The following is a 22536-nucleotide window of genomic DNA, read 5'->3' on the forward strand; positions in this document are numbered from 1 at the left end:
GCACTGTCTCAGTGATAGAGTGCTCGACTACAGCAGTTTTATGACGGAGGCGGCAAAGAATGCGCCGGTGTCTGTGGGAAGCTAGTGCACGTTAAAGAATCACAGGTAATTTAAATAACACGCGCCTTGCATTACGGCGTCCCTCGTAGCCTGAGTTGCTTTGGGATATTAACCCCTAAAATCAAATCATAATCGAAACAAACTAATATTTACGTGATTCCATGTGATGGCACCTAAAAAGGAACATTTGCACGGAGAAAATTATGCAGCCACCGCAGTAGACTTCATTATACCGAGCCACATAAAACAGAATGCCAGGATCACAGATCAAATAATCGCTGCAGTGTAGTCGTTATTGAGTAAGAGAGCCCGCACCCTGGATGGAGCTTTAATTTAGTGTTATATCGCAACCAACATCGCTGCGCATACTGTTCTAGCTCTTTACATTTGCTAAAATTACATTTCCTAAAACCTATTGTCCTATACCGAACTTACAAAGAAACTGTTTTTAGCCATCCCAAACTCTAAGAAAAACATTTCTTTACGGACAAAGTGCATCCTCCACTTATAAAAATAATCCAAAATTTCGCTCCTGTGAAACATGCTTATCGCAAACAGATAAAGTGGCCAGCCGTCGATATAAATCACAAATATACATATATATGCGTGGAATTATGGTACCCTGGAAGCAGAAAGTATTCAAAGTGCGAACTTTTTCAGAAGCTCATGAAATATAATCAGTCACTCAAAAGAGTACGGGCAGCCGAAAATGCCTGGTCATGCGTGAGTCAATACAAGTGCAAGCGGAAATGTTAGTGACGTTCCACTGCATATACGTACATTTTGAAGACATTTGCATTTTTTCAATTGGGTGCGCACCCTGCTACAGAATATTGTGACATTGTTAACTCGGGATGTCTGAATATAGGCGCGAACGGTTTTCTCAAGAACACAATTTGATTTCAAGGCTTTTCACAAGCGCTCAAAATTCTTACTGTTGGATGCGGTCTTCCTCTGGTTGACTTGGTATTGCTTTTTATTTTTGAAGTGCTTTTCATACCACTCAGATGGACACCTACCCTTGTGTCTTCTCGTTTGCTTCCAAGCTCCCAGATGAAAGCCAACACATTTGTGAGAAAGAAGAGACAAACATGTTTTCGGAGCAGGCGTGAAATATTCAGCCCTAGGCTGAATAATATTTATGAGAAGGAGAAAAAAAATAAGCCTTGCAAAACCTGAAGAATGGGACTAGGCTCGTGAAGGCTTGCCTTCAGGGCTCCGTTGTGAGTTCCTTCGTTATTAATGTCCCGTCCATCCTCTGCTAAGCCGGTCTCCGGGACACCTGCCTCGCATGAATTTTTCTGCACTGGTTCTCAATCTCTCATCATAGAACCACGAAAATCTGACCTCCATTTGTTTTATTAATACTTAATGTAGCTATCGCTTTTTCGTAATGCTAACAGCAGCTGCGCAAGCCCCGAGAACCATGATTAGGTGAAGAGTGCTAAAATCTGTATTTGTTGATTTCACAAAGGTAATGTTTCGTGGGCTAGTGTTTTTATTGTTCTATGTAGGGCTTTCCTGGATTGATTCCAGCTATACCGTGGCATGGCCAGTCGATTGGCCTTGCAATCAAATAGCTAAAAGTTTAAGTGGTACATTGCCCCTTTAGTATACGCTTTAATGTATGGTCATATATACAAAAAAGCGGCCTTAGCATTCATTATTTGTTAATGAAACAATTTGGGAACACAACGAAATTGGTAATTTAGGATTCAAAATAACTACTCCTAGTGAAGTTTAAAGCTGTCTTTTGTTGTATTCTTGCTGTGCCGTTTACGTTGTGGTGGGATATCTGTGTTTTGACTTCTTTTCGAAAGACATTTCATAAGCGAACAGCACAGATGTATTTACCATGTCATGCGTTAACATAAGGCCAATATTTATTTGCATCATCATTCTACCAACGTCTAGAATGTAATTTGTGCTTCATAACAGAATGCCACACATCCTTAATATGTTGAAGGAGCCGTCACGCAGTTAAGTTTTACAATCCCATGAAAAGGAACCCTGGATGCCCAGATCAGAGACCATATAATTCTATGTGCGCCTGCTTCCTTTTCTCGTAACATAAGAAGCCTGTCACGCTCGGTTGAACCAAAAGAAACTACTAGTGCGGAAGACTGAAACAAAATGGACAAAAAGGATGTTATGATGAAGCCTGTATTATTCTGAACCGCAAGAACCTCCCATCAAGACCTAAAGACGGAAAGAGCGCGCTCCCTTTGACGGACAACGGAGGGCGCCACGGCCTGCTGAATTTCCATGAACGTCACCATTAGCCCACGGATTTAAGAAGAAGGTCGGGCTGATGGGACTCCTCTCTTCAGAGAACGTTAAAAAGAAAGGCACCACTGGCTGCGGCGGTAGAGACACAAACGAAGCGCTGTCCTTTCTTCCGCAGCTTACTATGACGACGGCCGGTAATCGATATGCCATGGAAGAGCCCGGCAGCCAGGCGAGGCGACTCTTGTCGGCGTGTTTCCTTGCTTCGCTGCCGTCGCATTTCTGAATTGCTTCTTTCTGCTTTCTTTTTCTCTTCATGAATCTTGGCTGCTCCATTTGTCGTTACTGCGAGGCCAAGCTTGAGAGCAAATGCGCTCAATATGGCTACAAGTGTCGCCTACTTATGGCGTTGCCGAATGATATGTGCCAATATGTTGCATTTTTTCTTTTATAATATCGCAAAATGTATTTTGTGGCCATCGCGCACTCAATGCCTTGAAAGACGAAGTTTGACCGTAAAATAATAGAATTCGCCTCAATGAGTGAGAAACGCCGACTAATTGGAGGTGTAAAAAAACAAAGATCTGATTTATCGTAATTCTATGCAAAAGCGAGGAATGTGTGTCGGAATGTGTGTCGAGAAAGGAGGTTATGATGGTTAGTTAGTTATATGGAGTTTTATGGCGCATAAGCAACTGCGGCTATCATGATGATGGCTTTCTCCGTTGCTGCTGTCTTCAGGGCTGTGCATCCCTAATTTACTACAACCAGAAGTACAATTTTTCCTTATGAGCAAACACACGCGACTGTTCCCGCGCATTAGCCGTTACAAACCACAAACTGCCTTATCAACTCTTGATCAATTATGAAAGCCCTAGACCGCTGTTACCTCTAGGTATAAGTTTTTATTTTTGCAAAAGCGTGTAAAAAAAAAAAAGTAGACCAGGGACAGAACAAGGACAAGCAAGGACACACACAAGCGTTCATGTGTGTCCTTGTTTTCCCTCTTCTGTCCCTGTGCTATTTTTGTTTGATATATTTGGGAGCATACTGCAAAATCTCCATCAGCATTCTCGGCTGGTGGGCGACAGAACGTGCTTTTTAAAGCCATGCTTAATTGATTATAGTTAAAGCACTTTAGAACATTACCAGTAATGATCTTATATAGGTCAGATGAGTAGAAGCCTGCAAAGAAGCAGACGGCCCTCTACGTGATACAGGGTATCGTCTATAGGGATAGCTATGAGACTCCTTTGAGGAGAAAATCTTCGGATGGCGTTTTCGCATTATATGGGGCGACTTTCGATGCTTCCTGCCACTCATATTAAATTACCTTAAGCCAGTAATTGCGAACTGCAGCCCTCCAACTGTCGTGTTTAGCAGTACAGAGGCGACGTTCAGCCTCTTCTCGCGTTTAAGGCTAATGATGGCATTTCAGTGTTTCGCTGTGTCTATATTAAATGTACATAAAATTTAAAATCCTGCTGACTTATTCTGCCTCCCGAAAAATAGAGCCTCGGCCATTGATTAGAACACCACTGTATTATAGACAATGTTCATATAAGACAACTTAGAAGTTCTCAGTGTCAAGGTAGCCTCTATTAATCGCAGCTTCGACTATAGCTGTGACCGAGACGAAAAATACGAACCAAGGTAAAGCCATCAAGTCAATGCTTTATTCTGTAGGCAATAAAAACTGGCTTTTTTGACAGAGTCGCTGACCAGCAGGCGATCAACGCAATTGCAATGACGTCCCCTTGACAGCTAGGCCTCCAAACAGGATCCCGGCCGTATGCTTGCATCGTCGCCTCTTTGTCGTGTTCTCCTCTGTGTGTTGCTAATGTGGCGGTATTTAAGACCTGGTACACGTGGGCCACAGAGACGAAAAGGGAGATGGTAGGCAGAGCTACCTGCCGGACGAAGTAGATGCACCTATTTTCCCTTACTTCCCTGTTGTACCTAGTTCGAAATAAAGTGGGGAGGGGGGGGGGAGTGGAGACAGGAGTGATGAATAGACATCCTGTCTTCACAAAGCATTCTTGTGTATAGTACTGTATAGCGTAAATATTGAATAGTGATTACCGCTCATTCTACTTTTCCATTTTGCACCACACTCACACTGCTGCCTGACATTACGCAGGAATACCGCTGAAAACGCGCACACGCATTTTCATGTGACCTCATTAACGACGTCATGCTTTTTTTCTGCTTTAGGGCAACATGATCGCTCCGTTAAAATTTCTCCTATGGCTGCGTATTTTCAAGTTCGTGCTGTAACTGTACGCTCAGACACTTCTTAAAATATTTACTATTACGCTGCACCATGTAGTCACTTTTGGAAGCTGAGTTGAGTTTGATCTTCTTTTATTTGTAGTTAATTTGTCTTGTTTTGGTGTGTGCTGGAGGCGGGCCTATAATGCAGTAGTATATGACCGACATTCGACGCACGTGCTCAGACCTTGTTGCATGTCTTTGGAATTGTGTTTGGTTCGCGTTCAGAAGACGGATATTTCCGTCTGAGGAGAAAGGCGCACAAACGTCTTTTTGTAAAGCCTTTCTGCCATCGCATTGCTGTTATCTGAAATGTGTGAATACTTCTACTCAAGTGCTTTCAGAGTGCAATCTGCGTCAAGTTAAACGTTGGTGAATGCCTACGTTACAAATAAAAGTACTTGCTTTGTGTGGCGAACGACTTTCATTACGCCTAAAAAAAGCATTGTTTAAACGTGTCTATTTATTTAATGTATTCGATAGAACACCATGCAATCGATTTCTCGAAACGGCTGCAACTGTCCAGGAGAAGTTTCATAAGGGGCTGTATTACTGAACTAACTCAAATCCTGGTCTTTGTTCCGAGAGTCAGCAGGTTTCATGGTTCTTTGTACCAGTGCGATCGAGGTTCAGTGTTGCGTTGCTCTTTTCGCGCCAGGAGCTAGAAAATGGCCGACGGTCGGTTGTACTCGCCCTTATTAAATACTCCCGAGACGCCCTAGCGAGCACTGCTACCTGATTTGCAAATAAAAAGCGGCCTATTGAAATAGAACTAATATATCCATTAGGAAGACTTCTATATTTGATTATTATTTTCACCTGCATGCAGTAACATTTCTCTTCCGTTGGTTACGCAGATATATCTCCGAAGCTGGTGGAGACATTCGAGCCGCAGGCGGTAAAGAAGGGAGAGCCGGTGTCGCTTCTGTGCCGAGCGCGTGGTAGCCCAGCGCCTGAGGTGAGCTGGGCTATTGACGGCGACTTCCTCTACCCTTCGCACCGGCTCAAGATCAGCGCCGACAGAGGCTCCTCTGAAGTCTTGTCTGTGCTAAACATCTCTGAAGCCCGCGTCGAAGACAGCGGCGAGTACAGCTGTGTGGCTCGCAACGACATCGCGACCGAGTCGCACTCAGCGAGGCTAGACGTGCAGGGACCGCCCTTCGTCCGACCTATGCGCAATCTCACAGTCGTATCCAGCACCGAGATAACTCTGAGGTGCCCATATGGTGGACATCCTATCGAGTCTCTCGCCTGGCAAAAAGGTAAGGAAATTCTTGTTTCAACTACGTTCACATAGACATAGAGCAAACACTGAGAGGAGATCAGTATGGGGCAGGACAATAAATTATTTCATATTGCCGCGAACCATTTAAAACTTCCTACGTTATCGTTACAAGCAGCCCCCGCCATGCGGCCTTATCACCGTAACTGTAGCGAGCACGAAGGCATCATATGATCCTTGTATGTTTAAAGCTCAGTATCAAGAGATGCTACTATCATTTCATGGTCGCGCAGGATGCCCTGAAAAGTGGCTCTAATGATTCCAGCCAATCTCGTCTGTTCCCATAATGCTGCAGTTCATTCTTCTCATCTTTGAGAAATAATCTTAATGTATCTCCTCTGATTTACGTCAAGCGCTGAGGAGCGCATCAGGCAATGATAGTTAGAGAGCCCACCAGCACGACTGCTGCTTGTAACGTTATTGTGTTGCTTGAATGTTTTGCGGACGCAAGTCAGCCCACCAGAGTTTATTACAGGGCAGCACTAGTCTCGCTTACGGCATTGGAAGACCCACAGATGATATTATGTTAGCCTTACCCCCACTTCGGCGAGTTCCACTTCGCAACGAACGCTGTAGGATACAGTGCTTTTTCATTACGCCTTCCAGTACATCATTAGTGTCCAATATTCCCCATGGCTCGTCATAAGCACTGAGATCAAATTATGCAGGCCACGGTTTTCAAGGCCATGGCAGAAAAAGTGCTGCGTCGGCGCGCTGTCTCTATGGAAAGCTGGCGGCCACTAGGGCGCGCCGCTATTGGCAGCAGGCTGTTTACTGGGGCATGCATCCCGTAAACGACTCTCCGTCTTCTTTTATTGCGAAAGCAATACTATGCTCACGAACGGCCTTTCGCCTAGCGGAAGCCGGTAGTCACGTTTGACGCTTAGAATAACATCTGACGTCATACCAGAGTGAGAGACGAGCTACCAAGTCGGGCTGTCACGTAGCGGCGGCCGGTAGCCACGGCGGGCTGCGCTCCTCCCGCTAGAGGCGCTGCGCGCTAGACCTCTGACGACATACCAGGAGCGAGAGACGGGCTAGCAAGTCAAGTCGTCTTCTTAGCGGTAGCAGGTAGCCACGCGTGAAGATGCGGGGCATTGCGTACCTTCTGTTGGAGGCGCTGCGCTCGCTTTGACGTCACAATAAAGAGGTAGGTGACGCGTCTGCCAAGACAGTCGCCATGCTACCGCAAGAGAAGACGCGTAGCCTAGCTGCTGCTGGGAAGCAACGGCAAAGTACGGAGACAGATGAACAGCTTGATGAGCGTTTCGCTCGACGGCGTGTCCAAGATGCAGCTAGGCGGGCACGTCGATCTTTTCGTGAATCCTGCTCAACTGACAATAATCGAGACTGGGGCACGATGGATGCCGTGAACAGCGAAGCTGACTCTGTATCCACATATTCAATCAACAGTGATCAGAACCACAAGCAGTGCTAAGGCGTAGCCAAGATGTATTGATTTCGCAACCTACCAGGCTTAATCAAAGCTAGCCCCAGCCAATTGTTTCTTTCTGTCTTCTGTATTTGCTCTTGTCGTGACGCTGGGGCTACGTCGACCCGGCCTTCACTTGGTAGCGTGCAGAGACTCGGGGTTGAAGTAGGATTGAATCTTCGAAGTTGGTGAAATATGTACAAGCAGGTTTAATGGCACTTTGAGAAACTTATTTACAAGATTATTTACACGAAAAAGAAGGGTACATCAGCAAAATGGCAAGCGTTAAGAGTTCATAGCGAGAAGCGACTGGATGAGCCGTTTACCCAGGGCTCAGAGCGACATTTCGTGCTCTGCAGCGTCCTTAAAACCCCCTATGTCCAGCCCCTCTCTGAAGATGCTGACCAACCAAATCCAGGGCACGCCCCTCAGATATCGGCATCCAATCGAACACATCACTGCACTGATGGTCTGAAGCACTGACTGGCCCGGCATTGTTTCGTTGAGCCTGGTCACTTGTTGGCGGGAAAAGCTTGGGAACGGCGAGGAGGTACATTTCTATTCTTCAGCCAAGAATCGATAGGCAGCTGGTTCCGGCAAGTGGATTTACTTCTCAGAAACCCAAGTGCACGTGGGCGCCGCATACGCTCCCAGCATTGTCCGTTTTCGACAATTGCAAATCTTTCCTGCATTCCCGGGAAATCATTTAATGGCCGTATGCGTCATGCTCCTTTCTTGTCCTGCACGTCAGCGGGCGTGTCACTCTGTCGTCTCCTTTGTACAGTAGGCATTCCTCACTGGATGATAGGGCTTCTCGACTGGAAGGGTGAACAAAAGAAAGAAAGCACTTCCTGCATTTCCCGCAGGGGGACGTTTCTTTGTGTTTTTCCAGAGGTTCTCTTGACAGGGTCAATTTGGCATTTGCAGGGTTTTCACAAGGCAAAACAGGCTTACACAAAGGATTTATGGAAACAGGCTCACTTAGAGCCTTTGTACCAACAGCACATATCCACAGCACTTATCCATGCCCACAGGCGAACAATAGAGCGCGCAAATGCGGATGCAAGGTCGTAACAGCCTCCTCCCCCGCCAGAAGAGTCTCGGAGGGCAGCAGTCGCAGCTGCTGCATGAAGAGACGACTTAATGGCCTGCACGTGAACGCTTGAAGCTCGCTGTTGCTTGTCGCGTTGTCTTGATTGTCGTAGGCCAAATTGCTTGAGCTGTCTCTGAAACTCAACCACATGTCGAAGCAAGCACTCGGCTCCCGTCTGAAGAGACCAGGTTAAAAGAAAACTGCCATTGTTGTTCGAGAAAAGCCCACTCTCAAGACGTTCAGGACCCACGTATTCCTAGAAAACCAAACGTGCTGCTTTACATAGTCACACATATGCAAGCGCACGGAAAAAAAAAAAAAAAAAACCTGATTATCAATTTGGATACATGGTGAGGAACATCTCGGACCGCTTAGAAAGAGCGGCTAAGCGCGTCCGCATTCCCATTTAACTTCCCCTTTTTGTATCTTATTTCAAAATTGTACTGCTGTAAAATCAAGCTCCACCTAAGAAGGCGACTGTTCTTCGATGTCGCAGTTTGCAGCCAAGCCAGGGGACTGGTCCGTCTCTACGGTGAATTTGGCCCCTCCAAGATAGCACTGCAATTTTTGAATGGCCCATACAATGCAAGCGCACTCTTTCTCTGACGCGCAATAAGCCCTCTCTCTAGAACTCAGTTTTCTGCTCAGGTAGAGCACGGGGTGCTCATTACCATCGTCATCTCTCTGGCAGAGAACAGCACCTAACCCTCGATCACTGGCATCACACTGGACCGTGAATTCTCGGGCATAGTCTGGAGCTCGCAATACCGGAGGACTAATCAGCACAGCCTTCAGGTTTACGAAGGAGGCTTCCTTTTGTTCGTCCCAGACTACATTTGTCGGTTCTGTCTTGCGGAGAGCGTCGGTCAGAGGGCTAGCCAAAGCTGAATAGTTAGGGATGTAGTGATTGTAGTATCCCGTCAGACCCAAGAATGCCCGAATTTCCGTCTTCGTGCTCGGCCGCGGGTAGTCTGCTACCGCAGAAATCTTAATCTCGCTGGGTTTCCTGAAACCTTGACCTACATTGTGACCCAAGTAGTCCACGGTCGCCCTTGCCAGGCAACATTTCTCGGCCTTTACAGTTAGTCCAGCTTGACGCAAAAGGCTCAGTACAGCTCTTAGATGTACCATATGGTCCGCCCATGAGTCGGAAAAAACCGCAATGTCATCTAAATAAGGCACTGCGAATGTTTCACACCCCTTTAAAACCCTATCCATGAGTCGGGAAAAACAAAATGGAGCATTTTTGAGCCCGAAACTCATCATTGTTGGCTGGTAGCTGCCCGTCGGAGTGACGAAAGCCGCGTATCTGCTGGCGCGTTCAGTGAGCGGTACTTGCCAGTATCCTCGAGTAAGGTCCAGCGTAGTCACATATGCCGCTCTACTGACCTGTTCTACTCTCTCCTCAATATTCGGAATAGGATACACTTGATCCCTGGTGAGAGAATTTAGATTTCGGTATACCTACCACAGGCCTAGGGTCTTTACCTGGAGCTTCTACTAAGATCATAGGCGAAGCATAATCGCTTTCCGAGGGTTTTATTACTCCCAATTCCAGCATGCGAGTTACTTCCCTATCCAGAATTTCTCTTTGTCTTGGAGAGAATCGGTAGCACCTTGATCGCACTGGCACGTCTGAAGTCAGCTCAATATCGTGTTCAGTCAAATCAGTCCTGCCTGGCCTGTCCACGAAGCAGGCCTCAAACTCTGTTATTATTTCGCCCAGATCGGACAGCTGGGATTTCTTTAGTTCTCCTCTCTGCTCCGTCTTTTTGAGAAGCTCCTGAGCGTTGCTTCCTTTTCCGCTGAGGCAAATCAAGTTGTCCCCCATCTCCTCGGGAAGGTTTAAAGTTAGATTTACCACGGCTTCCCTCTGCACATAAGGCTTCATAAGATTGCAATGATAAATGCGCACTTCTTTACGCCTACCGGGAATTTTCACTGCGTAGTTAGTGTTAGAAAGCTTTGCAACGACTTCAGCCGGTCCTTCCCACTGTACTTCGAGCTTATTCTGCCTTGAACTTCTCAGCAACATCACCTGGTCCCCGATACAAAACGTCCTTTGACGGGCTGTCTTATCATAGTACACCTTGGAACGAGCCTGGGCTGACTTCATGCTGGCCTCAACAAGTTCCTTAGTGTTATGTAAGCGATTCAAGAGGTTCAGAATGAATTCTACTACTGTTGGGTCTTCTCCGCGCCCCTCCCAGGCTTCGCGCACCATTCGCAAAGGTGAGCGCAGTGACCTTCCGTACACCAACTCGGCTGGGCTAAATCCAGTGGATTCGTGCGGCACTGACCGCAAAGCGAAAAGCGCTGCAGGCAGGCAGGTATCCCATTCGCGCTTGTTTTCATAGCACAGTCCCCTCAGGACTCGTTTGAGAACAGAGTGCCATCTTTCTACGCTGTTGCTCTGCGGATGATGGATCGAGCTATGCACTACCTTAATGCCGCATCGCTCGAGAAATGAGGTGGTGAGGACACTCGTGAAAACGCTACCCTGATCACTTTGGACCTCGGAAGGGAATCCAACTCGTGCAAACACTGACAGCAGCGAATCCACTACACTCTCGGACGTCACCTCGCGCAGCGGAACAGCCTCTGGAAACTTTGTGGCTGGGCATAACATAGTGAGGATATAACGGTACCCTGACTCTGTCACAGGAAGTGGCCCAACTACATCTATTACTAACCGGTGAAACGGCTCGGTAATGATTGGTACTAACACCATCGGAGCTTTCCACTTATCTTGCGCCTTTCCAACCCGCTGGCACGTGTCGCATGACCGTACAAAATTTTCCGTGTCCTTAAAACATCCAGGCCAATAGTATTCTTGCAACAGCCTCTGCTTTGTTTTCTTTATTCCAAGGTGACATGACCACGAGCTGCCATGGGAAAGTCGCAGTAAGTTTCCGCGGTACTTTTGGGGAACGACTAATTGGTCCCGCTCTACTCCGCGCTTATCCTTGAATAAGCGATACAGCACTCCCTTTCTCATCTCGAAAGAAATATTGTTTGCTGTCTTAGTGGCGCGGTGGCGCTCCCTTATCTCCTGTATCTTGGGATCATTGGCTTGCTCTATAGCTAAGTCCTCTCGGGTTCCACTTAAAAGTCTCGTGAGATTACTAGACACTGGCGGCAAGAGGTTACTCTCAAGAACGTCCTCATTCCGCGTCTCATCAAGCTCACTTTCAAGTTGACATATCTGAGATGCCTCGCTCTCAAAGTTTTCTGACCTGCTATCTTCCGCATTTACCACTGTTTTAACTGCCGTTTCCTCCGCTGTGGATTTTTCTGGAATGAGCAGTGTAGCTAGTTCTCGCGCCTTTGAACGTGTTAAGGCTTGCACAACTCTGTCTCCGAAAAGGATGCCCCTCTTTCGCAGCAGCATGTCCGATTTGTTGGAGAACAAATACGGATAGCACTTAGGAAGCTTTCCTGAAACGGCAGCCTCGGTTGTTAATTCGCCGAAAGGGCCCTCGATGACCACGTTCGCGATCGGCAAGCACACACTCTGTTCCTCAACTACCTGTCGGATCCATGCACACTGTCCTGTATAGTCGGAAGGCGATACATACGCCGGATGGACAACATCCATCGTTGCGGCCGAATCGCGCAGTACCTTGCAAGGCTTCCCGTTGACTACTAGGTCATGCAGGTAGGGTTCTAAAAGCTGCATATTTTCATCGCAGTCCCTGACATACGAGAAAGCAATCTTTTCTTTCCGGCAGTTGACGGCAATGTGACCCTGCTCATTACACCTAAAGCATGTGAGCGGCTTCCTAGCCTCAAGCTTATTCTTTGTGTTCTGCACGTTGGTCACTTCCCCACTTTTCTCACTGCCGTCCTTTCTAGGGAATTTGCCTGAAGAAACCTTCATTTCTTCGTTTCCAACTCTAGCAAAGTGCCTTTCCTGACGGTTTTTCACACTGAACTTGGGATTGCGGGGCCTATCCACTGCTGGGTTGCTGAATTGTCGGCGCGAAGCATACTCCTCAATAAGTTCGGCAGCTTCAGTTGCCGACTTAATTTCGCCTCGGTCCTGTAACCAATTTCTTTCTTTTTCTGGGAGGCAGTTATAAAACTGCTCCAAAAGAATTCGCTCGACTACAGCGTCCCTATCACTGTAGGAATCTGTGCTCTTTAGCCACTCGCCCAAATTTACTCTTAAATTGTACAGGAATTCAGGGTAACTCTCGTCCCTGGACTTAGTAGCGTTCCGAAAACGTTGTCTGAACGCCTCGGCGCTAAGCCTATACTTTCTCAGAAGGCAAGCTTTGACCTTCTCGTAGTTGTCCGCGTCCTCCTTGCTTAGCTGCGCGACAACCTCCGCTGCCTCGCAGGGCAGAACCGTCAATAATCTCTGAGACCAAGTGTCTCGCTGGAAGGACAGTTTTTCGCAGGTTCGCTCAAAGTTAGCCAGATACAGACCGATATCCCCTGATATCACATATGGCTGCATGTACTTTGACATCTTGAAATCTGCCTCCTTGTTGAGAACAGGTACCGCTAGCTGGGGACAATTGCCCGACCTCTTGCACAACTCTAAGTCTAATTTCCGGAGCTCAATTTCTTGGTCCAGCTTTTTTGCTTCTCTTTCAATTTCACGCTTCTTTTCCTCTTTTTCCCGCTCCTTTTCCTCTTTTTCCCGCTCTTTCTGCTGTCTGAGCTGTTCCTTTTTTTGACCGATGAAGTTCCATGCTTCACTGAGCTCCTCATCATCGGCTCCCAAATCTGTGATTGCCTTTATAATCAAAGGTTTTCGTGCCAAACCACTTGTATCAATTCCCAATTCCTCACACAATTGCAACAGTTCCGGTTTCTGCAGCTTTTGTAGGTCCATGATCGCTCCGAGTGTCGGCTACTTCCAAAACAACTGTGCAAACTACCAAACCTAAAGGCGTTTCCACACTCTTTTTACCAGTTCTAAAATCTAACCCTGTTCTAGAACCTGGTCCACATCAGAAGAAAAGCCAAGCACTCACCCACACATGCGATCGATGTTCCGAGCTGCTCTCTTGTTGGCCGATTGTTGCTCCTGCTTGTTGCTTGAGATGCCAGCTCCGATCACCAGATGTTGTGGCTTGTAGATTCCGATCCACCTCTAATCACCAGATGTTGTAGCTTGTAGATCCAGATCCCAACTCCAGTCATCAGATGTTGTGGCTTGTAGATTCAGATCCCAACGCTGGTCACCAGTTGTCGTGACGCTGGGGCTACGTCGACCCGGCCTTCACTTGGTAGCGTGCAGAGACTCGGGGTTGAAGTAGGATTGAATCTTCGAAGTTGGTGAAATATGTACAAGCAGGTTTAATGGCACTTTGAGAAACTTATTTACAAGATTATTTACACGAAAAAGAAGGGTACATCAGCAAAATGGCAAGCGTTAAGAGTTCATAGCGAGAAGCGACTGGATGAGCCGTTTACCCAGGGCTCAGAGCGACATTTCGTGCTCTGCAGCGTCCTTAAAACCCCCTATGTCCAGCCCCTCTCTGAAGATGCTGACCAACCAAATCCAGGGCACGCCCCTCAGATATCGGCATCCAATCGAACACATCACTGCACTGATGGTCTGAAGCACTGACTGGCCCGGCATTGTTTCGTTGAGCCTGGTCACTTGTTGGCGGGAAAAGCTTGGGAACGGCGAGGAGGTACATTTCTATTCTTCAGCCAAGAATCGATAGGCAGCTGGTTCCGGCAAGTGGATTTACTTCTCAGAAACCCAAGTGCACGTGGGCGCCGCATACGCTCCCAGCATTGTCCGTTTTCGACAATTGCTAATCTTTCCTGCATTCCCGGGAAATCATTTAATGGCCGTATGCGTCATGCTCCTTTCTTGTCCTGCACGTCAGCGGACGTGTCACTCTGTCGTCTCCTTTGTACAGTAGGCATTCCTCACTGGATGATAGGGCTTCTCGACTGGAAGAGTGAACAAAAGAAAGAAAGCACTTCCTGCATTTCCCGCAGGGGGACGTTTCTTTGTGTTTTTCCAGAGGTTCTCTTGACAGGGTCAATTTGGCATTTGCAGGGTTTTCACAAGGCAAAACAGGCTTACACAAAGGATTTATGGAAACAGGCTCACTTAGAGCCTTTGTACCAACAGCACATATCCACAGCACTTATCCATGCCCACAGGCGAACAATAGAGCGCGCAAATGCGGATGCAAGGTCGTAACACTCTTCTGTCCGCACGGGGCAGCGGAGGTAGCTCAGCTACAGAGCCAGTAGCAGGCTCGTGCATTTTCTTTTCATTCTTCCTACAGTCGCTACAACAACAACAAATCTAGTGCCACGCGTTGGCCGGCTTTACCTAGGTAGCGAACATGTAGCTTCAATTGTAAATTACTTTATAAGAAAGGAAGGCGTAGTAAAACCGTCTCGGCTAACCGATTAGTGCCAACAGCTTTCGCTTCCGCCTTACGGTTAACCAAATTTAAACATCTAGTTTTTTTTTTCGCTTCTAGTAACTACGTATGCCTCAGGTTTCTTGATGGGTATAATATTATTCCGCCCTGCCGCGGTGGTGCTAGTAGTAAGACGCCCGACTGCTGTGCCGGAGTTCTCGCTTTCGATCCTGACCGCGATGGCTGCGTTTAGATGGAGGCGAAACGAAGTGGTCGGTGTGTGTGCCAGCGCCAACTAGAATTTTCTAGATGGCCCTGGCTGTGTGATGTCAGCATGGCCACAAGTTCATGATGATCATCATCAATAGGGTGCCTCGATGCCTTTCGCGAAGTGGAGGCGAAAGGCATCGAGGCACCGTAGACGTCAACGCACGTTAAATATTCCCAGGTGGTCGAAATCACTCCGCAGCCCTCCACTACGACTCGCCTTTCTCCTTTTCCACTTTCACTCCCAATTTCCACCCTTCCCTTACGGCGCGGTTCAGATGTCCACAGCGCAAGGGTGACAGGTACAGTGCCTTTCCCTTGCTGCAAAGCAATTATTATTATTATTATTATTATTATTATTATTGTTATTATTATGTTATTTCTGAAGCGGTTCAACATTGAAAGCATCACGAGCAGCAGGCGGTGGGTGTCTAACGGCGCCGGGGCCTATACAGTGGCATTTAAAAAGACCTGTACACATCACCTCTCCTTCTTTTCCTTTCCCTCTCTACCGAGTAGAAATCAACACACAATCCTTTAGTAAAACCAATTCATTCTTATCCCCGCCGTGACGGTGCAGTGGTAATATGCCCGACTACTGGGCCGAAGTTCACGGGCTCGATTCCGACCACGGCGGCTGCGTTTCGATGGAGGCCAAAGTGGCGTCCCTGGGCTGTGCGATGTCCACACGTTAACGATACTCAGGTGATCGAAATTTCTCCGTAGCCCTCCACTATGGCTCCCCTTTCTCTCTTTCCGCTTTCACTCCCACCTTCCTCCCTTCCCTTACGGCGCGGTTCAGGTGTCCACAGAGCAGGTGTGACAGATACGGCGCCTTTTCCTTCCTATGAACCAATTATTATTATTCTCACCATCCGGACGCATGACGTCCGTTGATATTGCCCGGCTAAATTCGGCTGCCGAGCGCAAGTATAAACTTCCGACAGCCTTAATGCGATTTACGGCAGCTGGGGAAAGTCGCCTCTCCGCCATCATTACCTTTCGCAACGTTCGCTGCTGAAACGTACGTTGCATTTCGTTATTTTCTCACTAGGTTATTTATTCTGCAGTCACTTTCCTTCGTTTCCTTGTTTTGCCACTTCCGGGTTAGCTTGAGCACATCGAGTCAGCGCTTTATTTCCGGCTGATCAAGACTGCCTCGTGAAAACAAATACGCTCCTGTCGGAAGGAAGTTGCCGCGCAGGAAAGAACTCCAACGCCTGAAACGGTGATGAAGAGCGCCGAGGGGCTCCTTGCTTCTCTAAACAGCGCCACTGAAAAGTGCGTAGTTCACTTGGACCCAGTCTGGCCTGGGAATTCCTGGCACGCTTTGTTTTCCTGCCATGCTATTGCAAAAGGAAACATGATGCTGTGTTGCGGGTGTTAGTACCGCTATAGTGTGCTAGAACACTATAGTACCGCGGTCTCTTCTCGTAGTTTGAAAGCTTTGAAGCGAGAGCTTTAATACACTGCCCTATAGCAGGCGCAGGTTTATCATTAGCCAGAACTCGGGACTTTTGTTACTTTGAAAATCATAGCCCCATTACGTGAAAATCCAGGGTCGCCGGCGTGTAGAGTCGACGGTACCCCAAAAAGACTGCATGTGCCCACAGAAGCATGCGTGTCACCCGTTAATAATGACAAGATTATTAACGATGCGCCCTTAACGGTGCGCACACTCCCAGACACCCTTAGAGTGAGTGGGGGTAGCTGTTCCGATCGCAAAAGAGATGCCCTCGACTTGCGTGGCAAGCTCAGCCGGAATTCGACTACCTTGTAGTGACAGAAGAGGGTGGCCGTTTGGCGCCCAGCTGTCGCCGGTTCTAGCCAGAGTAAGGGTCGTAGTTAAAAGTAACAAACAAAACACACTTTATACACAGCAAGAGACGATACAGAGGAACACACAAACTAAAATTTCACAGACGAGAGGTTCACAGAAAACAAACGCTAAGCATGCAACTACAGAGGTATTCAATAACACAGAGGTTTACAATACAGATCGAACACGAAATAGTCACATAAACAAATCCCAAATTGTTCACCGGGCACTGTTGCAGTCCGACGCCTCGCGAGTCACGATGTGGCCGCCATACAAGACGAGAGCCGCTTCCTCGCAGGTCCGTGGGCTTGTCAGCAGCGGGTGATCTCCTTGAGCCCAGCACTAATTGCGACCACGCCGCAACCACTGACTGACTGACTCACTACACAAGCGGCGCGGCCTCCATAAATAGGGCGCGCCGCGTCGGTCTGCTAAGGTGCGCTAAGGCCAGCGCGCCCACGCACAGCTTCGCTGGTTGGAGCGCTCCCTTTTCCTCCCGTCGAGCCGCGCGTCCTCATTGGCTAGGTCCCATAGAATTTTCTGGAGTTGTCTGTCATTTTCTGGACTGATGAATTACCGTCATCGCCGGGTGATGAGCAAAAGGTTGACGGCGACGCGTACAAAGCTACGCGCTCTCTCGCGTGGGAAAGGAAGCTTTTCTCGAACTTTGAGGAAGTTTCAATGCCGTGCCGCACAGGCCTCGCGCCTCGCCGGCTTAATAAAAATGTGCGCCGATTTCGTGACAATCGGTGAAAGATACTACGCTTTCTCCTCCATATGAAGCAATTAAAATTACGAGGAACTTTAGCAACTAAAGTAGTGAAAGGCGAAAGCCTGAGAAGCCTCATCTTGTCTAGCTTTCCTGCCATCTGCAATCCCACACTTGAACGCGCGCCAAAGAATGCCACGCGACAGGAGCGATGGCGCACCATCCAAACGCACACTTGTCCAAGAAAGTGTGACAGATACTGCGCCTTTCCTCCAGAAGTCTCATCTTGTCTAGCGTACCTGCCATCTGCAATCCCACGCTTGAACGTCAAGGAACGCCATTCGACAGGAGCGATGGCGTGCCATATCAACGCACATGTCAGGAAAGTGTGACAGATATGTCACACTTTCTCTGACAAGTGTGCGTTTGGATGGTACGCCATCGCCCCGGTCGAGTGGCGTTCCTTGGCGTGCGTTCAAGGGTGGCATTGCAGATGGGAGGGACGCATCCCGCCTCGGCCAATCAGAACGCCGAAAAAGCGGGACAGACTTTGTCCAAGACAGCATGAGCCATTAAAGGCTTTTGCCTGCCCGCCGGGGTGGTGCAGTGGTAAGACGCCCGATTACTGTGCCGGAGCACCCGGGTTCGAACCCGACCTCGGCGCCTTCGTTTCGATGGAGGAGAAACGAAGAGGCGTCCGTGCGCTGTGCGATGTCTGCGCACGTTAAAGATCCCCAGGCGGTCGAAATTACTCCGTAGCCCTCCACTACGGCGCCTCTTTCTCTCTTTCCACTTTCACTCCCACCTTCCTTTCCTTACGGCGCGGTTGCAGTGTCCACAGAAAACAAGTGAGACAGTTACCGCGCCTTTCCCTTCCTATAAATAAATCAGTTTAAAAAAAAGGCTTTGGCCTTAATAATGCGAAAGCATTACTTCGCTATATTGTTACGAAACGGCAAGCCGATGAAGACAGGAGACAAAACATGACCGATGACGGTGGTAGATGACGTTTAATGAATGTTCGCGGGCCTAGCGCGAGCGCTCCTGCCCGCGCCACTGCGCGCTTCTTCCTTGTCGTCCGTAACATGACCCGGGGCCACCGAGCGATCGTCCCGATCGTGGACGCGGAAGTTTAGCGATGTTGATGACTTGATGGCATGTTGATGGGCGTGTCTGGATGCTTGAAGAAGAAGAGGAAGAAGGAAGAATAGAACGGCTTGCCGGTACGATGATTCCCGATGAACCTTGGTCCAGGATACTCTCGGGCCACACGTTTCCACGACTCGATGGCGAAGGCCAAGGCACGCACCTCATGGCATAGGCAGGGGAGATGTGTAGCGGTGTCTTTGGTCGTGGGGTCGTTGGTCCGCACATCGGGTCAGTTGGGTCACATATGGTCGTTCGGGTCTCGCCTTGTGTCTTGTGGTCATGTGTGGCGTTTCGGGTCAGCCTCACCTTCGTCGTGTCTTGTGGTCGGGGCAGGGAGGGGGGGACGGGGCGTAGGAACGGCAAGGTCTTGCTGGGTGCGGCAGGCTGGGGAACAGCCATGCGATACCTCCTGACCTTTCGCCGACGGCGCAAGAAGTCACAGGGCGCCGAAGCTCCGGGCCAAGATGAGGGGATGATGAAGTACCCCACACCTCCAACCAAATGTTACGAAACGGCAAGCCGATGAAGACAGGAGACAGAACATGACCGATGACGGTGGTAGATGACCTTTAATGAATGTTCGCGGGCCTAGCGCGAGCGCTCCTGCCCGCGCCACTGCGCGCTTCTTCCTTGTCGTCCGTAACAATATTCACAGAATTCTGTCCGCAGACCGTGTCCGCAGAACGTGTCTGTAAATTCGTGTCCGCAGCAGTTGTGAGTAATTGATAAGTGGTAGAGGTTAATGACTGGTGTCGATCAATAGAAGGTGACGTAATGATGTGTCCATAAAATAATTAGGTCAATAAGTTGCTCAGGTAAATATATTACAATAACTGGTTCGCAGGAAAGGAAAGGCGCAGTATCTGCCACTTTTCTTCTGTGGACACCTGAACCACGCCGTAAGCCAAGGGAGGAAGCTGGGCGTGAAAGCGGAAAGAGAAAAAGGGGTGCCTTAGTGAATATGACGTCAATAATGTGACGTCATGCAACCAGAAGTAGAGCCAAAAAAAGGGCATAGGAAGCAAAGAAGGAAACGAAAATGCACGAGGCAGCGGAGGTGGCTCAGCTACAGAGCCAGTAGCTGGCCCGTGCTTTTTCGTTTCACGGGCCTGCTACTGGCTCTATAGCTGAGCCACCTCCGCTGCCTCGTGCATTTTCGTTTCCTTCTTCCTACAGCCACAACAACAACGCGCACTTTGAAAGTACCAAAGACTAAATTGGGTAAACAAGAAGTGAATTAATGTTATGTAGAAGATGTGACGTCACGAAACCGAAAGTAGAGATGAAAAATGGCATGGGATTGGTGCGCAATTTGAAAGTACCAGACAAAAAGGGCAAACAAGAAGTGAATTAAGCAACTAGAACTAACCAGAAGCAACAAACAGCAGCGTCCGTACCTTCGCATTACTCCAGTGCAGATTCTGCAGTGCTGTTAATTTTTTTAGTAATAATAATTGGTTTACAGGAAGGGAGGAAAGGCGCAGTATCCGTCACACACATTTCTCAGGACATCTGTTAGTTCAAATAAATGGTGCACAGGAAGGGAAAGCCGCTGTATATATCTGTCACACTTGTTTCTATGGCCACCTGAACTGTGCCTTAAGGGAAGGGAGGAAGGTAGGCGTGAAAGTGAAAAGAGATAAAGAGGAGCCATAGTGGAGGGCTGCGGAGTAATTTCGACCACCTGGGTATCTGTACAACACCACCTAGACGAACTTAAGGCCTCTGCGCTGAGAGCTGACGTCACAGCAACGTCACAAGGATGAGGCCGATGTCGCGACGCGGCTCTGCTCAACCAACACCACCGCGCGCCAAAGAACGCCACGCGACAGGAGCGTTCCTGCCATCTGCAATTACACACTAGAACGCTCGCCAAGGAACGCCACGCGACAGGAGCGATGTTGCGTCCAAACGCCAATGCTGTTGGGAGAACAGGACAACTAGCGTGACGTAGACGGCTGGGAGAGGAGGATGTGAGCAGGCCTTGTAAAAGTCGAGAAGGTGTTGCTCTGCTCCTCTGCCGTGGAAGTCGCGACGGGGAGCGAGAAACCCGTCTGCTCCAAGCATGCCTTCCTTGAATTCCTAGAGGGGAATCCGGGAAGCTACTGCACGTGGCTCCGGCAGGAGCGGTCAGTCGCCTTTCGTGTCCGATGGTGTGCTCACGGCTTATTTGGTTGCCGTCTATTTTTTCTGTGCGCGAGTGCTGTGATGACGCTTCGACATAACGCAAAAATGCCGAACAAATGTTGTGTGCCTCAGTGCCGAGGCAACTATAAAACGGGACCAAAGGTTCATGTGTTTAAGTTCCCGCAAGACAAAGTGCTGCAGCAATCGTGGATACGTGCCATTCCACGGAAAAAAATTCGTCCCTTCTGAGCATTCCAGGGTAAGAGATGAAAAATTTTTCCATTTGTTCCCTTTTGTAGCTTGAAATTGTAGCACCACCAAACTTTCAAAACGTTTTGGGTACCTTCTAAATGTGTATTTAATATTTGATCACGTGTTCTTATTTGTAGCAGGCTGTTACTGGCAACTTGCTGGCTCCCAATATCATGTTTCTATTAGGCAAGTTTACGAGAGCGAAACTAAATTACGGCTGCAAAATACTTTGCCCACAATCGCAAGTGCTTGCGGAACGAATAGCTCCTTCGATGAGCAATGGGAAGATCTGTGAAAGCAGATAGGAATACCACATCCTAACTGCAACGTTATAGTTACGACAGATGCCTTGTCAAAAATAGAAGACATTATCCCCGTCCTAGTATACGTGGCAGGATATGCAGTCTACGCGACTCTCAAGAAATTAAACTGCACGAAATGTCGGGCAGCATTGACAGTCGACAAGGCTATCACTGTCTCTGCAGCTCAAAAATACTATCAATTGGTGAAAGATATAGACCGAGGTGGCCTCATTTTCCCAGCGTTGTTTGCTGTAAATGCTGTTACCCACAACTATGTTGTTGTTGAACAAGTGTCCAAGAAAGCGGAGTTCTTGAGGAGCCCGAACAGCGCAGTCTAGTCACCGAACTCACATTACAGCTGCTTGCAGATCAAGAGTCATCAGATTTTGACACCTGCGAAGATGGGCACACAGTTGAGCTTCTGTTGAAACATGTGTTGTGGAGCAGTACAAACATTCTGCTGAAAAACTTCTGCCGCAAGCTCAACGATGATGTAGCCGACGCAAATGCGAAGGCTAAGGAAAGAAAAGCTGCAACGCTTTCAAGGAAGTGAAAAGTTGTTTGTTTGTTGCTGGTGACTTTTAAATGTATATATTATTCTGCATCAAGAACAGTGCTACAATAATCGAAATGTGAATAAATGTTTTGTACGTGCAAATCTCTCCACTGATGTCTCAACTTGAGTAAAAACAATCTTTTGCAGCCAACTGCGCTGCTGCCTCATATCCTCGCGCAGTAAAAAAGAAACATGCATGCTCCTCGGAAAAACGGTGAGGCCCCATCCCTGTGACGTCTCTGGAAGAGCACTGAGGCCTTACGTTCGTCTAGGTGGTGTTGATCTGTACCGCGCCTAAGGGAAAGGAAGAAGGCGGGAGTGAAAGTGGAAAGAGATACAGGGGAGCCGTAGTGGAGGGCTACAGAATATTTGCGAACACCTAGGGATATTTAACGCGCGCTGTCATCGCATAATGCATACATACATAATTTTGTTACCATTTATCAATACAGCTTAATTCTCGTGCCCGCAGAACCGCAGAAGCGCTTGAGGGCGGGCCATAGCAATCGACGGGCGCATGCTCCACGCCAAAATAAACAATAATAAACTAAAAATACATCATACAAAACAGTACATGGCAAAAACACTTTCACGTAGCATGCTGTGTATTATGACTAAACAACCATTTTTATGCTTCTCGCTTAACT

At 48.1% G+C, this 22536-nt stretch overlaps 1 protein-coding gene across 1 annotated transcript in view; it reads left to right on the forward strand.

Moving 5' to 3' along the window:
• The window catches only part of LOC146191933 (cell adhesion molecule Dscam1-like), a 135955-nt gene that overhangs the window by 44183 nt on the left and 69236 nt on the right, over window positions 1-22536 (forward strand). Inside the window, exon 8 of the mRNA XM_084600404.1 lies at window positions 5415-5819. Coding sequence (XP_084456530.1) covers window positions 5415-5819 — 405 coding nt within the window. The remainder of the gene's footprint in view (window positions 1-5414; window positions 5820-22536) is intronic.

The sequence above is a fragment of the Amblyomma maculatum genome, chromosome 4 (assembly GCF_055883805.1).
Source record: "Amblyomma maculatum isolate TAMU_Amacu chromosome 4, ASM5588380v1, whole genome shotgun sequence".
Taxonomy (NCBI): domain Eukaryota; kingdom Metazoa; phylum Arthropoda; class Arachnida; order Ixodida; family Ixodidae; genus Amblyomma; species Amblyomma maculatum.